Here is a 24,490-nt window from a genome sequence, read left to right as displayed (position 1 = left end):
TTTACCACTAGAGAGCGCCAACACACAGTGTGCAAAAACAGCAATGAAGTAACAGAGTGGAAATACCGATTCGTTCAGTCCGTACTGACGTCGGGTCCCTTCAATTCTAAATCGCTTTAATAATCTTTTGTTTTTGCCCTTAATGTCCACGTTATGTCCGACCGCATGTAAAGCAACCTTGGCCCATTTTACATCCGGAGAATCAAATAAAAAAAAGGTGAGCTGGATTTTGCTCTTCTGCGCACGCACGAGGTTATGAGGCCTCATCATGGGATCTCAGCACATGATTTGTCAAATCACCGTATGACATACGTTACGATCCATTCGAATAATAGGAAACATGATCGCGTGGAAAGAAGACTGCCTAACGAATGCAACGTGAGCCTTTTGACAATTCCGGTGTGGTTTTGCAATGCAACTGGGCGCCACAGTCAGAGAGGAAGAGGAAGGGGGTGGAGGAGAGAGGAAGGGAGGAGAAGAGCCTCACAAATGTCAAACTACTTCACTCGACAGAAGATGGACTCTGTGAGAGTCACTCTGGTAGAGAACTGATATTGTTTGTTAATCATCTGCCCGACTGCAGTCGTGCCTCTCATCTATTGTGGCACTACAATGGACTCAAGTGTGATGGAGATAATAGAAGAATTCACGGAGAGTGCATTGGTGCGCTGGGTATGTCATTTAACATTTCTCACTCTCGCCCAGAGGAAAAGGTCATCTTTTTTTTTTTTTTTTCGAACAATGATGTGCAGAAAGTAGAAGAATCTTACACGGCTTCGGTGTATGATTTCCACGGGTCAATTACATTCACCTTTCCATTTGAGCAAATTAAAATACGATATTTATGGTTGTTAAATACATCGGTTCATTGCGTGCAGCGAAACAAACCTACTTCTCCTTTTCAGAATTGTCCTTTGCCTCTTCATAATAGTTTTTTTTTTTTTTCCATTTCAGCCCCGACACTTCCGTGTCCTTGGTTGGCTTCTGTTTTTTGTTTTCTTACAATAAGCCAGTTCCTGTGTAGTCAACTTGCTTCAAAAGCAATGTGGATTTGAACCATATTCTTTAAAAAAAAAAGCAAGAAAAGACTGTATGACGTAAAGGGGCATTATTCGTGGTGCGCAGACATTTGCGGAAGCAGTTGCTCAAAGCCAAACAAACAAACAAACAAACAAAAAAAAAAAGGCAATGACAAAATTATTAATAAATTAAGAAAAAAAAAATAGAACAATCAAAATGGGACCCGCGGGGCCCAGTGGCCCGTTCCTTTTCTTTCGGCTCCAGTCGCCTTACCTTTCTTGGCTTTATGCCGCAGTGGTTTTAAATGATTGAAATGAATGTTGTGCACGATAATTAGGAGCAACTGATTTTATTTTTCTGACTGAGTTAAGAATGACTCTCGACCATGATTAATGTACCTCACCGGATGTTTTCGGCGTTACGAAAAATGTTACGTATTGTGGGTAAATTTGCAGCAAACACTCAGGGGTTGCGCAGACACCGTCATTATCTTGACCGCCCGATGCCGATGAGACCCGCAGGCGCAGCAATTTGGCCGGTGGTCTGTATGAGACGAGAGCCGAGAAGACAAGGAGGGAGGGCCTTGTGTGCCGCGGCACAATTCTCACAAGAAAACGAATACGCGGTGTCCTCAAAACTCGGCGGGACATTGTTGAAATGACCTCGAGTTTTTACAGAATGTATCGAAATAGATCGAGATTCTATATTTGTATTGTGTCTCTGTTTACCAACGGTGCAGGTAGAAAAAAAAAAAACAATCATTATACTGCCATTTGCATTGGCGGCTCTTCTTAGCAGAGCTTGAAATATCGGCTGCGGCCCCATTTGGCTGCCTGTCACCGTAAAACGCTTTCTAAGCGTGAGCGCGCTCATCCCACCTGCCCGCACGGGTGGAAGAGACTTCAGTGCCCGTTTCCAATTTCCTTTACTGGTCGCCCACTGAGGTCCATCAGGACCAAAACCTCATGCTTCAAGAACCGCTTTTTCCTCTCTGCAGTTGGCCAAGGAGCAAAGTTCCCCAGTGACAGTCAGATGCCCACGGTGTTATGAATCTATAACTGACGGGAGATAGGTGCAAAAATCTGTTTGAAAAAGGGAGTTCTGTGTTGAGGGGGAGAAGGCGGACAGGCTAACTTTATTCATGTGCTGCATATCATATCTCTACGACTGGATATGATGAGTTTTACTCTGTACTGACAAAATATACCCCCCCCCCCCCAAAAAAAAACTAAACAGCCTACTAAACAATAAGCAGCAGTGTGCATCGAGTGTTAGCAGAGACGGGGGACTCGGGTCAGAACACTTTAAGACTTTGTCTTTGACCTTGACTTGAACTGCATTACTTGAGACTTGAGTCATCTTGTTTATGGATGGAAATCTGAATTGATCACACTTTCCATTTTTAGAAAGGCAAGAAACAAAAAAAGTTTTGGTTTTTGTCTTTATTTCATTCGGGCCAACCTAAACAACGTCACTTATTGGCATTAAGTTGCGGCCCAAACACAAGGGCGATGGTGAGGGTCAAAAGTTTGACTTAATGGATTACTTTGTCGATGGTGTTGGCCATCGCAAAACACATGATTTGCAACTCTCAGATTACCAACAAAACAATGAGGTCAAACTTCATTTGTAACTTCAAAACTCACGGACAATACGAACATTTACAGCTAAATAACATCATGATAATTGTCTGAGCTGTTCATTTCAACTGTTGAAGTTCGTTGTGGGTTTACATTGTCACGCGAACATGTCAAGCTATGTGCACTTTAAAAGTAACACTTATGCATCTAAAACATAGACGTGAACCGCTTAATGCAAAAGAAGCCGAGTGGCGTTGCTAGCAGTCAGTTGCCGAGAGAACCCCCCCCAAAAAAACGTGTAGAGACGTTTGCCTGCATAACGAGGGCAAAAAAGTTGGTGCTTGAAAATGCGCCGGCATAAAGACTACAAATGCGAATTAGCTGTACGCTAACTTATCTGCAGCATTGTACCGGTGTTCATCAATATCCACCGTCCCTTTCAAATAAATAATAAAATGTCATTAAAATTCAGTCAACGCTTCTTTAAAAAATTGGCCCTCTTTGTTGTGTAGATACATATGTAGAGGGATGCCCATAATGTTTCAAATCTTAAACTTGCATATACAATCCCACCTTGTTCACAGTTTCGTTCTTAGAATTCTGATTTGCTCTTAGGTTCATCTCTTTGAGAAGACGGTGGCGATGGAGAACGGTGTCCCGCTCTCCAGCCAGTACATTGACGAGGACTCCGTTTCCCAGAATTCTCGGCACCGCTACCTCAGACTGACCAATGGGATTTTCCTCAACGATGTCATGAGGATCATGTAAGGCTCATTTCCAAGCATTACACGCCGGGAAGCGGTCGGGCAGCATGGTATACGAGCGATTATCACCTTTGTCTCATAGTTCAGGTTTGGGATTCGAATCTGCGCTCTGGCGGAATAACTACTTTCTACCACTTTCCAAAAACGTTCCGAAAACTAAAGTGTCTATTGGTGTGAATGTGAACGATTGTTTGTCTATTATGCGCCGTCTGATTAGCTGATGACTAGTCTAGCTAGGGGTGGACTATGCCAGCTCGAGTTCACCTGTGATAATGATGTGAAAAAAAAAAAGCTCTAAAATTGGATGGATGAATAGTGTACAATTATGTGCGCCGATTGGATATTAAAACGCATACAAGCCTAAAAGGTAAACCGGAGTAAAATTGCAATCGGGTAAAAAAAAAAAAAAAAATGCAGCACAAATGTAATATGCACACATTCGAAGTTTATTCTATGAAACATTATTCTAATTAAAAAGACTTTTTATTGTCTTGCATAAACTTAATATAACATTTATCACACTCATATTTGTAATGCTTGCATTGTTCTACAGTCACGTTGATAAATGGCATTAATTCGCGTCGCATTCATATTTGCCACAAATATCCGATGAAACATGAAATGAGTTCTGCATACATGGCACCCTGTTAGTCATCTCTACTGAATTCCTCATCAGCGTGTTCATTTTTAGCCACATTGAAGCCATAGCTTTGCGATTGACAGGAAAGGATGTTCTGTCAGTCGTCGGCCAAAGGCAGATTAATTTGGCCCGACTTGACCTCGGTTATTTCAACAGTTAATTGCGTGAGGATTCTCGCCGGCGGTGTGTCACGCACATTAAAATTGTATTCACCGACTGCAGAGTTCCACCACGTTTTTCTTCATCTGGGGCTGAAAAATGGCAACTAGCTGTTTGATCACGCCGCAGTAAATATACGGTACTTTCATGTCTACGTGACACCTGTGATTGTGTGTCCCAGAGACCCCAACCCAAGAGTGGAGAGGTTGTACGACAGCGACACGGATGACTACATGCAGAAAATACAGAACTTCTCCATCTTAAATCGACACCTCAGAGCATTCTACCAGGTAGGGGAGAGGTTGCCACGAGAGGTCAAGATGCAACGGCGATCCCTCGCTATTTCACAGTTCAATTATCGCGGCCTCTGTGCGTCGCGTTTTTCTTTTTCCGAAGTACTGTCTTCAGAAAAAAATGCCAAACGACTCAAAGGTTTGGTACGCGGCTGTAGCTTGATCGGTTCCCGGTGCGACGTCGCACCGATGACGGCATGAGTGCATCTATCCCGTGATGCGCAGCCATGTTGATTGGCTGTGCACCTTCGCAGCCCCGCCCGGCAACCTCCCTTGTGTCTTATCACGTACGCGGGCTACTCTTTGATCGGCGTCGCATCGCGTGGCTGCCTAGAGCGGCGCGTTAGTGCGCGGTGATACTAACTTGCAAACTGACTGGATGCCCATTACCATTGAAACTTTTATTGTGAGCGCGCAAGTGTCTCTGAGTACATTTTAATGAGCAGTAAAATCAGAAACTCGCAACGCCTCTCGACGAGTGCCCCTCCTACGTGCTCTGGCGCCGCAACTCACCACCCAAAGACTTCTGATCCTAGAATCGCCCCTGGCTGAAACAAGGGCTTTCTATTTCACAATTTGAGAGCATCATTTTATATACGGTACTTGGCAATTTTATTTGTAATCATTCAACTATGGCACGACACTCTTCTCTGTGATGTCAAAGATTCAGCAGACATTTATTTTCACTTTATTGGGACTTTTACATGAGGGTTACATGTGAGTAATTAATGGAGAATTAGTTAACGAGACTTGTTAATGAGTTTTGCTTTACCCAAAACGCATGCGACGTAAAAGCATTTCCAGATGAAAAAGGCTGAAACAACTTCCGCCTCATTATTAATGGAAAAGCCACTTAAAAGGCAGAACCGTTCTTCTACTAAAACATAACTCGAGGCTAGAAGGAAGAAGGAAGGACGGAGGAGAGTGTTTCGAGATGTAAGGTTGCGAAAACAGAGAACAAAATGGAAAAGTGAAGCAACTATTAGTCTCACGACAAGAGCATTCCTCGGAGGGATTTTGTAAATAGTTGGAAGTGCACTCAGGGGATGGCGGAGCATTTGCACGAACGAGAAGATGAAACGGAACATTTCCTTCCTCCATTATGAAGCAAATCGGGCGACTTCATTTTTGCTGTCATCGCGGTTGGCGGTAAGGCTAGTGTTGAGGACGGGAACAGACAATACGCCGCGGCATCATTTTTGTGCAGTACGCATGTGTCATTTGAGGAAATTTCTCTCGAGGAGGACTGACGAGACAAAGAAATTCTCCCTGAGCACCAGTCAGGTGGAGCTGCCATAGTCACAAAACATAGCAACCGCAGTTTTTACGGTTTCACTTCCTTATTTTTGGTGAGTCGCTCGTGTTCTTGAAAGCTCAGAGCGACGCAAGTCAACACCGGTGATAACCCTTTCCCCAGTCAACGTAACGCAACGTTAATATGTCTTTCGAGACGGCAATGTTTTTCTTACTTAGGATATGTGTTTGGGACGAGCAGTCTTTTACGGCCCCAATAGTTGGGGATTCATTATGGAAGCTCACGACGGACATCAAGTTTTAACTGTGGCGTAGCTGGGCTGCCGGTGCTCCAGGAATGTCAACTATTTGTATTTTAATCCAGTGGACCTACTGCACAGCCTCCCACGGGTCCCCGAGTGCAATACTAAACCTTTTGGAACTCAAACGAGATAGCCAGAGTATGTAATGCTGAACCATATTTGTTTATTAACAGACAAATAGATAAACAGATAGACGGGAACGATGGAAAAAGGACTCCAGCTTTCTTCTGTGGTTACTCTGACTCATTTGTACTGCGCCTCTCGGTTGAAATTCTTGGTCTGGCACAAGGCGGATGAATGAATTTCCTCATTAATCAGCAATGAGAGTCGGAACCTTGAAAACTGTCGTGCGCTTTTTAGAATTTAACCCTGATGACATGATCGGCCGCCCGCCGCAATAAGCGCTCTCTCCGTGAAAGGGTTAATGTGGCTAAACACGTGAAGCCTCAAAGAAATGATTAGCTTTTTGTTCATTCAGGCTGCGCTTCGGCGGAAAAGTGAATTGTCTGGGTTAACGGGGAGTTGGAACGAGCAAGATTTGAATGCGGCCTCACTTCACTAATCTTAAACCTCTCCATTCCCAAGTGTCATGCCAACATGAAACTGCGCAGTTGTGGTAGTAACAGAGAACGCTGTCCGTCTTTAAAAGATATCATCATCACAAATCCTAAAATCACTGTAACACTGTATACAAGTCGGTGTTAGCCATGACGGCTTCATTTTTAGCGTATTCATAATCCAGTGTTACGACGTCATTTATCAGTTTGAGGTTTCATAGTTTGGAACACAGTATGTAGTGAATTTAAAAAAATCAAAAAAGGGGGGATTGATGTACCTGTCGAGCAGAGATGTTACATAGACTTAAAAACACTTTTTGATGTGTCATTTTTTTTAAATTGTGCACAAAATGAACCAGCCAGCGACGGGCAAGCGGGCATGTCCTAACTAATTGACATGTTGAGTTAGGTGTGTCTTAACCTCCATGGCGGAGGCTCTGTCGAACCCCCGAGACCGATTCACCCAACCCCGAGGGTTCGATCGAAGCCGGGTTAGGAACCACTGCTCTAGATCATAAAATAGTCTTGGAAGATTTTGAGAGATACCGTGTCAGAGGTTTGGCATACAAATGGATAAGAAGCTACCTGGAGGATGGAAATCACTATGTACAGTTAAACTCACAGAGTTCCCCAAGGATCCGTGCTTGGTCCTAAATTATTTATACTACAATATATGGCAATGATAAGTGAGCTGGGATAGGCTCCAGCACGCCAGCGACCCTAAATGGGGATAAGTGGATCAGAACGTGGATGGAAACGAAAAGGTGACCATCACTTGCTGTGTTCAAAAGGAAGTAAACAAATATCGTGTTACAAAAATATAAATCGGGCATAAATATGAATAGTATATGCATATTTACACAATCATGCTGTTGTATGATTGTCGATCATTGTTAAGATGATTAGTACATGAATACAAAGGCTTTTGTTTGTTTGTTTGTTTTCATATATGTCGCTTATATAGCCTTGTGGCTGGCCGATATAAACGAGAGGCGGGGTACTGGTCGCCAGCCAATCGCAGGGTTCTTTTCGATAGAAGATACAATAAAAATCTGGATGTACAAAGCTAATGAGCAACCCAAAGTGACTTTTCAATTAAGGTGGATAAAAAAAACAGTCCACCGTTTATCCAATTTGTTGTGTAAAAATGCATCAAGCTCAACCAAGTCCAATCAGCAGCGGGCCAAACAGAAGAGGGACTCCGCGATATGAAGAACATGATGTCGCAGATGGTGGAAATGTTGATTTCTGAATGCAGAATTTAAAAGCAGTTGACTGATTGTTTTCGGAGGCAGACTTGTAGGGAGGGATCAGAACTAACTCCTCGCCTAGTACGCCTACTCATGTGGGATGAAAGACTGCACTTCCACTAGCAACGCAGGCCGGCAGATGCTGCCATGTAGCGTAGCGGCAGATAATTGCACGTGTGTCGGCCACGTCGTTAAAGCGCGGAATAAACGGCGGGCCGATGATGGCGCCAAACGGTGATGCACACACTACGCCAGACTGCATTTTTGACCGTCACGCCGCAGAAGGAATTGCCCTTGTGCATGACGACAGCAACAGCAATTTTCAACATTTTGTTTGGCCGCACCATTACGAGCGCAGAGCTGCGCTGCCTCGCGTCGCACGTCCTAAGGAAGCGGTAAGCTCAGGTGGGCTGCGGGGAAAATGATCTCGACCCGCTATACGTTGCCTCTCGAACAGCGTGCACTTGAAACATAGAGGATAGCGCAGAGCGAGCCGTCATTGGGACGCTCCCCCTACGCACCCCCCTGCACTCTGCTCATCGTGTGTCCATGGATACAGCAGGAAAATTCGAACAGGTGCTAGAGCGGCAAGCCACAGTCGGTCTGCGGCTCCGTGACAATAAGCGTTTTTTAATTAACGGCAAAATAGTTTGGTCGTCACCGCCGAAGCCCGTGCTCCACACATGGCAAATTACCGTAGCAGCTTGGAAGGAAGCACAGTTTGTCTGTCTTCAGCGAGAAAACCCCCCCAGAAAACAAAGACTTAAAGCTATTCATGCCAGAAACGGCAGGTTTCCGGACAGGCAATGTATGACACTGTCCAGTTAGATTGAATATTTCTCCGAATTTGCCAGAGGATTTGTTGAAGTTGAGTTGGCAACCACGCTACCTCACTGTCTGTCTCGTGATCAAACTGTAACTGACAAAATGGCTTGAACACAATTCACAAGATTCTTGATATTCATGACAGACATCTCAATAATGATCCGATAGCACTATAAGCTCATTGAAAACTGAGTACCTTTCAAAAAAGTAAAAACGTCATAATCCAGATGGATGTGGAAAGTGCAATTTTATCGCTCGGAACTCACCGGACGTCTTCAACGTGAACCCTTTCGGGGACAGCGGTTACTACAGTGGACAGCTTATCATATTATCAGGTTACACAGGGTATCATTATTGGTGCATGAAAGGGTTAACATAAAGTCACTAGCAAACCAAGAAGAAATCTCATCTTTGAATTCCGGTCTGATTCTGTCGCTCCTTCCTGCCTCCGGCTGTCAAAGCGTACAACTGGAACATTGGATACGTCGGATATACGGTAGTTTATGCAGGGACATTAGTTACGTTTCGATTTTGTGCAATGTGCTTCTTGGACGTTTATTCTCGCATGTTATTTTTTCATTTCCAGTTTCCACTAATGCTACCGAAACAACGCAAATTTCCACATTGTGGGAACTAATAAAAGTTACCGCATACTATCTTAACTTTAACAATAAGTAACAAATAAATTATGCTGTCGGAATGTGACAAAACCGTGCAATATCCTTTAGTCTCTAAAGGACAACATAACTGTTTGCAATAAATGAATTACATACGGAGTGAGTGTGCGTGAGTGTGTTGCACCGTATCAACGTAAGTGCATGCACGTGGCTCATCGCATTAGCATTGCAGTGTAACTTTTACCGATTTTTGGCCAGGGACGCAAGCTTGTTAACCATGCCCGGCTTAAGACGAGGCCTCACACATCTTTCGATGTTGTGCCCGATGTGTTGAAAGCCGGTGGCCGGCATTTGTAGGTCATTTCCTTCCCTGTTTCTGAGCCGGGTAAAGTTGATTCATTGCAATTTTTTCCCCCCTTTTAATCCAAAATACCTCCCAAAAATGCAGGATGACTTTTCTTATCTGACTAAAACCGTGGATTGTACAGATTCTGTATCAGCTGTTTAAGGCGCCAATATTTCTTTTTCCTCACGTCCCCACTGTGCATCTAGTGTGTGCGTGTGTGTTTCTCTCCCTTTCGCCCGCTCTCGGGTGCTTCTGATGGCTCCCTTTAGCTAGCTAGCGTCAGCTAGCAACTTCACTATCGACCTACTATGAGACGAGTGACAGTGGAAAACATTATTTCGATTTCGATTATTTCCCATGGAAGTTGAACAGAAGCAGTGTTTTTCGTTCGAGTGCTTTACTTGTCTACCCGTGGGAGTGAATGCTGAAAATTTTCCACATGCTGGTTCATCCTGCATGCTGGTCTCAGTGAACTGGCATGACGGTCATCAAAACTTTCCACCAGTCTGTTTGTGTTGGAAACAAAGTGAGGAACTTTTGCTTCTCTAGTAGTTTTCTAAGTGTTTTTTTTTTTTTTTTTTCATTCGAACAGATTGTTAATCGACGCAAGTGAAGCACATTCTGTTGCAAGAGAGAAACTCCAGATGTCGTTAAAGTAGAATGACCTCACAAAGGTGCTACTTTGTGGCCATAACATAGGAAGAATTTGTGTCAAGGCAGTGGCAGCAGCTGAATATTGCTGCTGTACATCTTGTGTCAAGCTCCATTGGCATTGTGTGCCGTACATCCGAGACGTGAACTAACAGTGCTGACGAGGGTGTAAAACAAAGCCAATGCTTCCACTCCCAGCCAAAGGTTTGCTACATCAAAATTATATTTTTACACAGTATTTGGGAGATGGAAAACAAAGTGCACGTACACCGCATTCTTATATTTCCTCTTAAAATGCTTTGAATTGAAATATTCAGAAACATACACGCACAAACCAGATACACAGTGGGGACATTAGTAAAAAGAAATACTGTATGTATATATATATATTTTCAATTTTCACTGTCAGAACGGTCAAATGATTTTGTATCGGCTCTTTTGTGTGTTCAATAACATCTGAAATGAATAGAGAATGTTCAATCGTGAATGAGCCTTGTTCAAAAATATATGAACTTGGGCTATTATATTGATTTAAAAACGTTCAAATTCAACCATGAAGTGTGTGTAGAGCCATTATCCTTTTCTCCACGCTGATCACTTGTAATGGATTTTGTATAGGAGGACCTGCAGCAGTTGATATTAATGCCTCTCCCAAACGTTGCCATCTTGGGCCGGGACCCCTTCACAGGTACGAGATAATCATGTCACCCCATCTGTGCCGTAGTGTAGTCATTCTTCTTCATTCGTTAGTCCTCATCAGTGCAAAGCATTATTAGTAATGACAGCGAGGCCATGACGGTGACGGTAATGACAATGATCATACTTAGTGTATCTGTGTTCAGAGGCAGCTGTGGAAGAACTGAGGCGCTTGCTGCTGCTCCTGCTCGGATGTGCTGTGCAGGTGAGACAATTGCTTTTGTGTCGCCACGTGAGGTCGTCGTTGTTTGATTTGACTTTTGATTCGGTCTCACATAGTCGAAACTTGTCTCGGAGGACATGCCCTCCTTGCCGCTAGATGCATTGAACAACACAAACGCATATGCTACACCACATACGTCGGACGATGCATACGGCGCCGGACGATATATACTTTACACACAATGGACGGTACATTGTAACAAGTATTGTCGCCCGAAGAGAACGGTTGGACCGCCTGGCTCGCAATTTTACTTGAATATAGCCCAAAAAAAAAGACTTGTGAGAACATGCCATAGCCTGTTCGAAAGTGTCGGACCTACGGCGAAGACACGTAGATTTAACTGAATTACACGATGGTGATTTTGGTCAAGCCCATCGTCAAGTCATCCAGAACGTGTGTCGGTATCATGGTAGAATGTCATCATGCAGACGGCGTCATTCACCGCACAACCGATTCAGATAATAGTGTATGTGAACTCTATGGGAGGATTAGGCCCCCCCCCAAAAACATGATGTTCTACACTTTGGCTAGAAACTTGAATACAGAGTTCCCTCACCGATTGTGTGTGATACTTTCCATGACCCCCTGTGATTGGTGAATTTCCGCAAAGAGAAGTTTGGGAGGTGGGTTTACAGTATGCCTCTATTAAGCCATTACGACGCCCCGCACCTCACACCTCACATTCATTTCTGAACGCAGTCTATGTTCGGCAGCTTGCGCTTCAAGAGTTTACTTTCCTTGTACTACCCGACACGGTGCGCTGCGCTACTTTATTGGGACACTCCGAATAACCGAACAGCACATTTGTACAACATTCTGAGTCTCTTAACGGTCTAAGTGAAACGGGGCGCTTGGAGCATATTTTTGAATGCATCCACGATGAGGGAGCGGCAATTTTGCGGGCGAGAGCTCTAACGTTAATGATCTTGGTTTTTGTAAAACAGATTTACCTTCAAAAAAGTGACATTTTTGGGGGGAAGGCAGAAAAATACGAACCCACAAATAGTGAGGATAAAAGATGTAATAGATAAAGTTATGGGCACAAATGAAAGCCCCGCAATAGAGTGAAGCCAGAATAACTTAACCATGAAGTAGCAAGGGAACACCGTACTGACATTTTTTTGCTGATAATAGGCTATATGGACAAGTATCGGGGACAGCCCGTCATCCCTGCTCCATGAAGTAAAAAGTGAAAAACATTTAATTTCAATATTCGACAAGATTTATTTGTGTCTCTGCGGGAATGAACGAGTAAAGTTCGACCTCAAAGAAGGCCTCGCAATCTCACAGTTTGACGTCAGTCCAAGGGTGGATACGTTTTATAAGGACAAAGCAAGGATGAAAAGGATGTTAAACCTTCCCAAAAGTACGACGCTCTTGTACTTTTTCAACAGTGTTTTATTAAGTATGACCTTGTGAAGGCGAAAAATGAGGGGGAGCCAAGAGCCCGGGGTGGGCTAAAGCTGATCAGCGAAGCACCGAGGCCTTCGAACCTTTTGTGGCATCTAGAAACTTGGCGTCCAACGCTCGTGAAAAAGATGGTGGATTATTTAAGAGAAAAGAAAACGGGTTGCGGACATACCGAAAGAGCGTGTCAAGCAAAAAAAAAAACAAAGATTGTTGAAGCAATTCATCAAATTCATTTGCAGATTAATAGGCTATTTAGAGTGGCTCCCTTTTTTCGCCGTGGTAAAATCGAGTCATTAGTCATTTATGTCTTATTAAGCTTTATCTGAGACTTTAAGTTGTTTTTTGTTTTTTGTGCAGCTTGGTTTGCTCCATGAATTGCGGGGCTAGTTGCCATCTTGTTGTATGGGCAGACTTAGGTTCAGTACATATTGTATGATAAATGTCTTTGAGAGGATCACATTGTGAAACCGTTAGTGAAATGAGTTTATGAAACTGTAAAACTCTACTTAAGTCTACATTGGACAAAAAAAAAACAAAAACAAATGGCCGTGAGACAACACGCAGGGATAGGATTGATAAATGTGACATGCTGTGATTGCCTTGGATGCCCGGTCAGATGTTTTAATTGTCAAAACATTTGCCGCTTAAACCAACGACAACAACGATGCCTCGAAACTGTGGATATGTGAATAATTGAATCTTTTAAGTATTGTGGTACGAGAGCTGGATCAGCTGATTGGTTTTTGACAGACAACTACTTAACATTTATTGAGTGACGGTATAGTATATGCCCCCCAAGCCCACCCCAACCTCTGTTCAACTGAGCCGGGGCCACAAACGTGCCGCAAAGCTGTCGGGCATCTACGTTTTATGCGTGGCAAGCTTTGACGGAATGTATGAACTACGACGGACCCCATCAGAACGAGGAGGTAACATCCTTGTATTTGTGGTAAAGCATGAGCTGAACCTGGAATACATGTACAACCAGGGTTGCATTAATTAAACACCCATTTTCTAATCCGCTTATCCTCGCAAGGTTCGCGGGCGTGCTAGAGCCTGACACATAATATATAATGTACAGTATATAATGCATTGTATATATTTTTATGGGCCCCAGGCCACGTTGTGTAGCGAGTTGCAACACACCCGATTGAGTTTATTTCTTGCACCCGCAGTGTGAACATAAGGAGACGTTCATTCAGCAGATTCAGGCTTTGGACATCGAGACGCAGGCTGCGCTCGCCATCTGCATTCAACAGGTGCGTGCGTTCAGGTGTCGGCTGAACCTAATCCAGAATGACTTTAATGTTATTCACAGGCTCACCCTCGGTTCCGGCGAGATTTTCAATGGGGATTTTTATTCTTCAATAAAATGAAAGGAATTCATTTTTTTTCTCTTTTTAACTGGAGCGTAAAAAAGAGCCCCTTTTTATTCCAGCAGCGGCAGCCTGAAAGGTCCTCCACCTCTGCCGTATACGAGCTTCTCTCCCTGCTCTTTTCTGTCAATCTGTCCGATTCAATAAAGTATGGATGCCAATTGGACATTTAAACAAAATACACCCCATAAGTAATTGCCCACATTATAGAAACAGCATGATGCAGAGCAGCATGACTGCATTACAGTAACAGCATGTTGCCCTTGAGTGTTTTTCATTCCCTCCCTCTGCGGATAGATGCCACCCCACTTGCTGCCCATAACATGCACCTGAAAGCATTTCAGACGTTTTACACCTTTCCAAGCAATCATTGCTTTTGCATGCATTCGTGGGCAATTTATGGACATGCACTTGTCCATCCATCCATCCATCCATCCATCTATCTATCTAATCTATAAAATGTGTTGTTGTTGTTTTTTTTTTCATACAACCCCCGCTTCTTACTTGGCCTTCACACTGCTGAGTGAAGGATTCGTTAAATTGTGTCCCACCTAGTCACGGCGTCCTCACTTGCAGGTGACTCAGGATCCGCGCTCTGTGCTGCCGCTTCAGTGGGAAGAGCTGCTGGATGTGGAAGGCGCAGACCTAAAGTTGGTGTTTAGTTCCATGGCCAAACAGATCCAGAGTATGCTGGCCCAGAGAGACACACACCTGGAGGTATGCAAACATAATGAAAACACATTATCCTTTTGTGAAGCATAAACTGCTCCATGACATACATTCCGTTGTTCCGAGACACAGTCCAATGCATCTAGTTTGGACAACGCTTGTCACAGATGACTTAACCAATCATAGGGTGTATATCGACCAACAACCATTTGCACTCACATAATTTCTTCGATGAATCTAACGTATGTTTTTGAAATATGGAGATTTTCTTTTTTTTGCAAGGGGGGGGGGGTCTTAGAGTTCATCAGTGCGTGTATTTACTTACCGGTAAATCTTTAATTATAAAACCTGATACATTAACTAACATTCTGTGAGATCTCGGTTTTAAGGAACTATTGTATGTTGAAGCGAGGGGAGGAGATTTATAAAGGCCATCGCACTGTCGTAATGTAAAGTAATGCTTTGTTGTTACTTTGTGGCAGCGCGATAGAAAATGGCTGGATCAATGAAAATCTGTCCATCAATTCTCAGCTCAAATATACAAATAGAGAGAGAGAGAAATAGCATCTACATTTACTCAATATCACATGCGCACATATTGGTCGCTGTAAAGCCCACTGAATTTCCCATTCCTGACACCGTCACTCTTTGGCCGACCCCAACCCAGCGCATGGCGGAGTTGTGTCGGGAGCGGGAGGTCCACGCTGACTCACCATCGGCACCCCTGGGTGGTCACGGTGACCAGCCTCCCCAAGGTCTGGCGCTGCAGCTGGCAGACAGCAAGGCCAAAGTTCGCCGCCTGAAACAACAACTGTGAGTGCGTGCTTATTAACGGGCATCCATTAAACGGGAGCACCTGCGGGCGGTACGTCACTGCCAGAATAAGATTTTAGTTGGAAATCATAATTGAATTACGTTGCTCATCATTCATGCGCCAACTCTACTGTGCTAACCTCCTTAAACGTGAGAAATATATTTTTTCCTCTCCGATTCACCGCAAAACAAAGATTTTTTTATTATTTACGCAGACTTTTGAAGCACATGCAGTCATTGTATCATAAAATCTGACGAAAGTCTCCTGAAAATGGGCGGCGGACCGGCATGGCCACTCTCATTGATCAAAGTTGACTCCGGTTCAAATGAATTACCTCTGGAAAAAGGGTGACGTGTCCATTAGGATGGGGTTATTTATTTATTTACTTACTTCACAAATTCCCAAACTGCCAATTTCACTTGCTGTAATAATTTCTCATGCGGTCTGGCTCTCTCTTCACTCGTCACTTTTATCATTCTGTGGGCAAATGCGATCGCTCCTCTTTGACTGTCTTTTAGGGATGATAAATGCGATCAGTTATTAGACTACAAGCAGGAGATTCAGATGATGGAGGAGCAGCTCAAAAAGCTTCAGAAAAAGGTTTGTGTACTTCACACAACTGAAATGTACAATGTACCGAACAACGGTACATTGTCAATGGTGTTTTCACACTCACCCAATTTGAAGCGCGTTGCACTTAGCCGAGCTGTCAGGAGTGAGTGTGTTTACGGTAACGGTAATTTATGGAAAAATAATTCTTGGGTCATCCAAGTCAAACTTTCTCACCCATTCTGTGTCAGTGCCATTTGTACAGAACAGACAAAAGGAAAAATAGGGCAAAATAACTCCTAATTTGGATGCATCCATTTTTGAATCCACTTTTCCTCACTAGAGTCGCGGGTGTGCTGGAGGCCATCCCAGCTGACTTCGAGTAGTAGGCGGGCGACACCCCGAATTGGTCGCCAGCCAATCGCAGGGCACACAGTGGATTGTTCGTTTCTGTGTGCCCTGCGATTGGCTGGCGACCGGTTCGGGGTGTCCCTCGCCTACTGCCCGAAGACGGCTGGGATAGGCTCCGGCACCCCCCGCGACCCTAGTGAAGATCAAGCGGTTCGGAAAATGAATGAATGAATGAATATATATATATATATATATATATATATATATATATATATACTGTATACACACACATACACACACACACACACTTTACAAACAGGAAACACATGTCAGGCCTCATTCGGTTGCCTCGTCATATCACTTCCTCGTTTTACTGACCTCACCGAAGTACTCTGTGTTCTATATGTTTGCACATATCTGCAGAACTGCTCCCTGCAGAATGAGTCTCGGGGCCTACGTGCTCTTCGGGATGAGCTGGATTGCACCCGTGAGAGAGCCGCGCGCTCCGAGCAGCTTCAGAATGAGCTCCAGAGCTGTAAACACAGACTGCGCAGCCTGGAGGTGACACGCACTCAGCTCAAGGTACGTACACGCACGCACGCACGCACACGCGCACACACACACACACGCGCACACACACACACACTTCTGACTGGACCGTTCACACTACAGAGTGACATCCAAACATTGTTCGGCAGCACAATTTGCATCATGAAGCCGCTTAAGTTAAGGAAGAAAAGCAGTGGAAAATATGTTTGGTCATAAGAGCTTTTAGCCATATGTATGATTTGCTTAGCTTTACTTTGAGTCTAGCACTCACGTCCTTGTGAAACACCACACTGTGTCCCCGCTGTCACCTTCTAACTCTGCTTTCATTCTTTCTGCCTTGGCTCTGAATCCCTGTGGCAACCCAGATTAGCTCAAAGGACGACTTTCCTCCATGTCTCTGTTTAGAGAGTGGAGAGTATAGGCAATCTTGTAAAAGACAAGCATTCAGGATTTATTCAAAAGACAGATATTCATCCATCCATTATCTGGACCACCACTTGATTCTCACGAGGGTCGCAGGCGTGCTGGAGCCTATCCCAGCTATCTGTGGGCAATAGGCGGGGTAACCCCTGAAAAACCTACAGTAATGACAAAATACATACCGGTACTTTTTGCCTCAATTCAATTGAGTCATTAAGCTTCCCGATCTGGTGTGAAGGCCTTGGCCACCTTGGGGCAGTATAAACCAGACATATGGATATGAATGCAGCCAAAATAGATGACACAACTCCTCAGCAGTCACCTCAGTCATTCTTTGCAGAGGACCAAGAATACACGTCTGTGAGAATTGTGTTAGCTGTTCGTGTGTAGCACCACTGTTTGTGTTCAAATAGACGACAACGACGGGGGTCTTCAAACCTGTTCCTCGAAGGTCGCTGTCCTGCCTGTTTTCTATCCCTCCCTGCTGCAACACACCGAAATTCAAATGATCAGGATCGTTATCTAGCTTTTGCAGACCTTGCTGATTACGATGTAGTGTTTTTTTTTTTGCCATAAATGTTCCACAAGAAAGTCCCGAGTCCTAAAACTGGCAATTTAACTCAAATCACGTGACTCGAGTCAAAAGCCTGTCCCTGGTCAAAAGCACCCAAGATTCGTCATAACGTGTGGCTGATAATGTTCCACTCAAGCCCTACAGGTGGCAATAATGCTCTTTAAAAGTGCAACAGCCGCCCAATGCAATTTCTCTTTTTTAATTTGGTTTTATCAAGAGGCGTTGACAAAATGACGAGATTCGCTACAGTTCACGGTTTGAATGTGAAGTAATACTAGCAACATACTGATGGATGACTTAAAAATGTACACATCTCCAGTAGACAAAACAAACTGGCACATCAAACTCTGTACTCGGGTGGCGACTAAAGTTTTTCATTTAATTGTGCATGAAAAATCTCACCGATCGTAAGAACAAGTCTTTGTTTACATATCTTAACGATGAAATGAAAGCCCTCTCTTTGTCCGCGATGCCATCCGCAGGAGCAGCGGCAGCTGTGCGCAGCCCTGCAGGAGACCAAAACTCTTTTGGGAGAACAGCTGGCCGATGCTCGGGCTCGATGCTCCGCGCTGAGGGAGCTGGAGAGGGACAACCTGATGCTGCGGCACCGGATCATAGACGTAGAAGCGGTGGGTGCAACCAAAGACATAAACAGTACGGGTCGTTCCGGAAGTGGAGGATAGTTTAGGCGCAGACATTTTTACAAAACAGACCATTTCTTTTATGTTATGATTTCAAGCAAGCAAACGAAACAAAACACATCGATTATCATTTTATGAGTTTTGTGAATCAAGCACCTGTTGGAGGTCCTTGTTAGAGAACTGAAAAATGTGCCAAACGTTGTAAACAAATACATTGGTTTGGTGTTTCGCTATATCCTAAACCTTTCTAATCACCCGATTGAAAATCACGGGGGCTCACGTTACCTGTCTGGGCCCCGCGGAAACCAAAATAGAATGAAAAAGCGGAGTTAAACAACTTCAACGGAGAAGCTAATTCAGGTCGATTTAGTTCAATAGGAAAGTTTGTTTGGAGGCAGGTTCCACCACAGGAATTCATTCTATTTTGCACATAGGGTATGTGATATAGTGATCGTCATAAAGTCAGAAAATCATCCTCGCACAATAGGGATATGACGGCCAAGCACAATCAAGTCGTATTTGTTCACATCTTTAACAAGAATGCCTTCATACACTTGAACGAAACCCGATGGTTCTCCAAGAAGCAGGCGTAATCATTGCGTTTTAAATGCCACATTTTCCGTCAGCATCAGGAGCGCAGTGCCGCTTGAATGCTGGTCAACAATCACGGCGGAGTCATTACCGCCCGCGTGGACACACTTGCACCGATTGAAGGTCGCCCCCGTGAACGTGTGACCTTTCGCACGCGGAGAACATTAATTACCATTCGATTCCCACTGATCCTGCCTGCGTGTCGCAAGGTCGGAATGTTTCTGTCTTAATGGGATCAGTTCTTTCATAACGGGAAGATGTACTTGTATAGAACTTGCACCGTGAACCAACGAATTGCAGAACTGCCTCACAGTTCAGAGGTTGGGGTTCGAATCTCAGGGAGTTTGCAACTTGAAAACAGTGAGCAAGAAACCAGTATACCTTTACTTGACGCGTCCCTCATTGATATGCAAAGGCACGATCCATTTTCAAACATGGCCACTTATAGTGCTACACAAATACCGCGTACTTGTTGTGATAAATACTCGCAGAGAACGCTGTCCAGCTTCAACAAAATGGCAGCGCTAGCAATAGGAAGCTTGTAAGAACACCGTAAAAAGGTGACATTAGCCACAGCTGCTGCTCAATAGAGGGCATCATTTATTTGTAAGCGAGTGCTACCATAACACGAAATGGGATCGCTTTGATGTTTTATATGAGAGAATGCACAATCAAAAGACAAATTATAAAGAGATAACACCTACCGAGCACAAATATTCACATGGCTTTTGAATGTTCCGCTGCCTACGGTCCCTTTGCTCTGCTTATTTTTGATGGTCTTATGCCTAGTTGTTAGCAAACGAAGGCTGGACACTTTTTGATTTTCCAGAGGTGGATTATGGATATTTAAGCACAATTCAGCAAAGCTCCCGAAGTCCGACCTAACAAAGACGAAAGCTGTGGCATGTGCCTGTGAGTGCACGGCAAATGACTGACACCTCACCGATCACGCCTTCTGTCTCTGATTGTTTTTTTCCTCAGGTGGTGGTGATTTTAATAAGTTCAAATTTGAAAAATGGGTCAAGAAAGGGATATTTTTTTTCATCGATCACTTGACTAATGTCAGGTTCATACTGACTGTTTACAGTATAAGGCAAAAAGATTTTTTTAGGGTGAAGCTACGAACTCCTTCTTTTTAAGTGACTATGTTCCCCTTAATACGTCTTCCCTTGTGTAGGAGCGCGAGACCGAGAGGCAGCGTCTTGACGAGTTACTGGAGCTGAACATGAGCCTCGAGGCGGACCCGCGGCGGTGCGGTGGCAGCAGTAATGCCGGCATTCCTGCGCCGGACTTCCTCCAATCGGAGGAGGATTCTGACAAGGAGCTGAGCGAGCTGATTGGTGAGCGCGCCTGCTTTTCTGCACCTTGTCACTTAAGACATTTTAATTAACTGATAAGAGGATATATGTTATGGAAGACATCGGGCCTGTTGCGATCAATCGCAAAAAAGAAAACGGCATGAGTATCATATAACATTTTTTCCCCTTTCCCCATATCAGCTCTTTGAAAAAATACATTTTTCATCCGACCAATACTCTTGATGTATTCAGACCAGAAACCTTGGAGTGTGGAAGTGGGCGAGGCCTCGACGCTCAGGCTGCTGGGAGCAGAGCAAGAGAATGCGAGGCTGAGAAGACGTTTGGAGGAGCTACAGGCTCAGCAGGAGGTCAGTTGTCGTAAAGGGCAGGGTGGTTGTGATGCGCAGAAATGATTCCTGCCTGGTGAGGTTGGAGGTCCAATTGACACTATCTATCTATCTATATACTGTATATATATATAAAATTCCTGGTCTCACCCCCCCCTCGGGTGGTGTCCGTCCCTCATTCAGCTCGGGTCCTCTACCAGAGGCCAGGAAGCTTGAGGGTTCTGCGCAGTATCCTCGCTGTTCCCAGCACTGCGCTTTTCTGGACCGAGATGTCCGATGTTGTTCCCGGGATCTGTTGCAACCACTCATCTAGTTTGGGGGTCACTGCCCCGAGTGCTCCGACCACCACAGGCACGACTGTCACCTTTACCTTCCAGGCTCTCTCCAGCTCCTCTCTGAGCCCTTGGTATTTCTCGAGTTTTTCGTGTTCCTTCTTTCTGATGTTTCCATCACTTGGGACCGCGGCATCCACTACAACGGCTTTCCTCTGCCCTTTATCTATGATCACGATATCTGGTTGGTTCGCCATTACCATCTTGTCAGTCTGGATCTGGAGGTCCCACAGGATCTTCGCTCTGTCATTCTCCACCACCTTCGGAGGTGTTTCCCATTTTGACCTTGGGGTTTCCAGTCCATACTCCGCACAGATGTTTCGGTAGACTATGCCAGCCGCCTGGTTATGGCGTTCCATGTAGGCTTTCCCTGCCGGCATCTTACACCCTGCAGTTATGTGTTGGATCGTCTCAGGTGCCTCTTTGCACAACCTACACCTTGGGTCTTGTCTGGTGTGGTATATCTGGGCCTCGATGGCTCTGGTGCTCAGGGCCTGCTCCTGAGCAGCCAGGATGAGTGCCTCTGTGCTGTCCTTCAGGCCGGCCCTCTCGAGCCACTGATAGGACTTCTTGAGATCGGCCACTTCAGTTATGGTCCGGTGGGTGGTACATCCCGTGTAGGGGCTTGTCCTCCCATGATGGTCCCTCTTCCAGCGCCTCATCCTCTCTTCCCCATTGTCTGAGACATTCTCCGAGTACGTCATCCGTTGGAGCCTTCTGCTTGATGTATTCATGGAGCTTGGATGTTTCATCCTGGACTGTGGCTCTCACACTCACTAGTCCCCGGCCTCCTTCCTTTCGGCTTGCGTACAGTCTCAGGGTGCTGGATTTGGGATGGAACCCTCCGTGCATGGTTAGGAGCTTTCGGGTCTTAACGTCCGTGGTCTGAATCTCTTCCTTTGGCCACCTTATTATTCCTGCAGGGTATCTGATCACTGGCAGGGCATAGCTGTTTATTGCCCGGGTCTTATTCTTGCCATTGAGCTGGCTTCTTAGGACTTGCCTCACTCGCTGGAGGTATTTGGCCGTAGCCGCTTTCCTTGTTGCCAGTTCGAGGTTGCCGTTGGCTTGTGGTGTACCGAGGTACTTGTAGCTGTCCTCGATGTCTGCTATTGTTCCTTCAGGGAGTGAGACCCCTTCAGTGCGGACTACCTTTCCTCTCTTAGTCACCATCCGACTACATTTCTCAAGCCCGAATGACATCCCGATGTCGCTGCTGTAGATCCTGGTTGTGTGGATCAGGGAGTCTATGTCCCTTTCGCTCTTAGCATACAGCTTTATGTCATCCATGTAGAGGAGGTGACTGATCGTAGCTCCATTTCTGAGGCGGTATCCATAGCCTGTCTTGGTGATTACTTGGCTTAGGGGGTTCAGTCCTATGCAGAACAGCAGTGGGGAGAGTGCATCACCTTGGTATATGCCACATTTGATGGACACTTGGGTAAGTGGCTTGCCATTGGCTTCAAGTGTGGTTTTCTACATCCTCATCGTATATCTATATATCTATATATATGCATATATCTATAAATGAACAAAGTGACAGCTGCTGTTTATGTAAATGCTTTAAATCAAGTGTACATTGCATCAATGATTTCTCTTCTTCATCTTGTAGTTTCTATGGTCACATGAGTATGGAGAGTTCTTTCAAACACTATTTTTATGACCCGCCCAATTTTTTTTCCGGTGATTCTGTCATGGAAGTGTTTTGTAAGTTCTTTCAATTTTAGTTCATAGAAGCAGTAGAAAATGTGAAAGAGGCAAACACAGACAATGAATAGATAATTGGGATCTCTGACAATTCTCTTCCCCTGTGTACCCATTGTACTTTCCAGTTTCACAACCTGAAGAATGAAAATGCCACTTTGAAGCTGCGGCTGGAGGAGCTAACGGCCAACCTGCAGCACACACCGGACAAGCTGGAAGACGCAGGAATGAAGCAGTTGGACGGAGAGGACGGGGATAATGGCGACAGGGCTGAATCCTGCAGGGGAGAGGGGGAAGGGATGGTGAGGTTGATGGAGGAGAAGGAGCGGAGACGGGAACTCATTGTGACGCAAAGGGAAGCAGGGGTCGGGGAAGAGGTTCTCCATGTTGCGGGAGAGACGGCAGAACCGTGTGATGAGGCGGTGCATCCCAAAAGAAGAGAAGAAGCGGAGGGCGACCACACCGACATTCAGGAGGAAAATGAGTTGAAAGCAGAAACGTCCGCATTGGACATCCAAAATGAAGGAACTCGACAAGAAACCGCAACTATAGATCAGATTGCGTGCGGGTTTTCTGGCGCTGATGCTGCTTTGACAAAGTGTCTCCGTGAGGCCCAGGAAGAGGCTGACAGGCAGGCCGTGGTGGCCCAGGACCTGCGGTCCAAGCTGGGCGTGCAGAGCGGGAAGATGCGGGAGGCCGAGCAGAGGCTGACGCTACTGGAGGCCGAGCTGCAACGCCTGAGGAAAACCGCAGAGAATCTCGGGGAGGCCCGAAGGCAGATTGAGGTATGGGTGATGGAACGAGGGGAGCCATGCGGACATGGGAATGCGTTTGAAATGAACGGAAGTAATAATTGTAATTAGGAGATTGCGCGGCTACTCGCAGAGATGATAAATTGGCAGCCAGACAAAAGCGCGCACGCATTCGACACGCAACGGGTTCCTTAAAAGTAGCCGGAAGTCATTGAAGAGGGATATAATAATAATAATAATAATCACAACAAATTCAACTGTGACAAAAGGTATTTATCTTCATATACATATATCAGGGATGGCAATGGCTAGTGATGAAAAAAACGGAAAGGGGCGTGGCCCGGACTGGGCGACCAATCGCAACAAGTAAGACATCATACACGTCCAATCGCGGGGCTGTTTACAATCGGAAGATGAAAAGACTAATCGGGAGAGCTCGTGAAAACTCGACGATAAGGTACCTGACCCCCCCTAAAATTTTCTCAACCGATTTAGACGATTTACAAAAATGATCAATTTAAGAAATAAAACGGCGTATCCGCGGGAAATTGCCATCCCCGATATATACAAAGATGATAATCATTTTGATTACATTTTGTAAATGTATTAGCATTGCTTTTGATAGTGGTGCCGAGTTGCACACTATCTTAGTCTGTATTTTGAATACATTTTCGCCTTCCAAAAATAAGATCGTCAAAATATTAGAAACAAACTACCACCACCCATAAAATGTCACTCAATCAATATTTTGGTTTTGTTCGTCCATCTCTCGGTCAGTTGATAGTGCAGGTGACAGACTCCCTGAATCACAAAGTACGATGGGAGATGTTTTCAATGGAAGGATCATTCTTTTCTCGGCTCGTTTGTGCCATTTACATTATCGTTATTCATAAGGCCAAACATTTCAGTTCCTTGTTTTGCACTCGCGACAGAGTC

At 44.9% G+C, this 24,490-nt stretch overlaps 1 protein-coding gene across 3 annotated transcripts in view; it reads left to right on the top strand.

Moving 5' to 3' along the window:
* The first annotated feature begins 500 nt into the window (after positions 1 to 500).
* The window catches only part of ccdc88b (coiled-coil and HOOK domain protein 88B), a 56,596-nt gene continuing 32,606 nt past the window's right edge, over positions 501 to 24,490 (top strand). For all 3 annotated transcript variants that reach the window (XM_086105907.1, XM_086105908.1, XM_086105909.1), the window contains exons 1-14: positions 501 to 672; positions 3,216 to 3,364; positions 4,345 to 4,453; positions 10,877 to 10,946; positions 11,101 to 11,159; positions 13,763 to 13,846; positions 14,540 to 14,680; positions 15,300 to 15,445; positions 15,965 to 16,046; positions 16,770 to 16,928; positions 18,372 to 18,518; positions 20,299 to 20,461; positions 20,672 to 20,787; positions 22,931 to 23,587. In XM_086105907.1, the coding sequence (XP_085962033.1) occupies positions 613 to 672; positions 3,216 to 3,364; positions 4,345 to 4,453; positions 10,877 to 10,946; positions 11,101 to 11,159; positions 13,763 to 13,846; positions 14,540 to 14,680; positions 15,300 to 15,445; positions 15,965 to 16,046; positions 16,770 to 16,928; positions 18,372 to 18,518; positions 20,299 to 20,461; positions 20,672 to 20,787; positions 22,931 to 23,587 (2,142 nt within the window). In that variant the 5' untranslated portion in view covers positions 501 to 612. The remainder of the gene's footprint in view (positions 673 to 3,215; positions 3,365 to 4,344; positions 4,454 to 10,876; positions 10,947 to 11,100; positions 11,160 to 13,762; positions 13,847 to 14,539; positions 14,681 to 15,299; positions 15,446 to 15,964; positions 16,047 to 16,769; positions 16,929 to 18,371; positions 18,519 to 20,298; positions 20,462 to 20,671; positions 20,788 to 22,930; positions 23,588 to 24,490) is intronic.

This window comes from Hippocampus guttulatus, chromosome 2 (genome assembly GCF_054856545.1).
Source record: "Hippocampus guttulatus isolate MCC_2025c chromosome 2, RoL_Hgut_1.0, whole genome shotgun sequence".
NCBI lineage: Eukaryota > Metazoa > Chordata > Actinopteri > Syngnathiformes > Syngnathidae > Hippocampus > Hippocampus guttulatus.
This window is presented reverse-complemented; position numbering and strand designations above follow the sequence as displayed.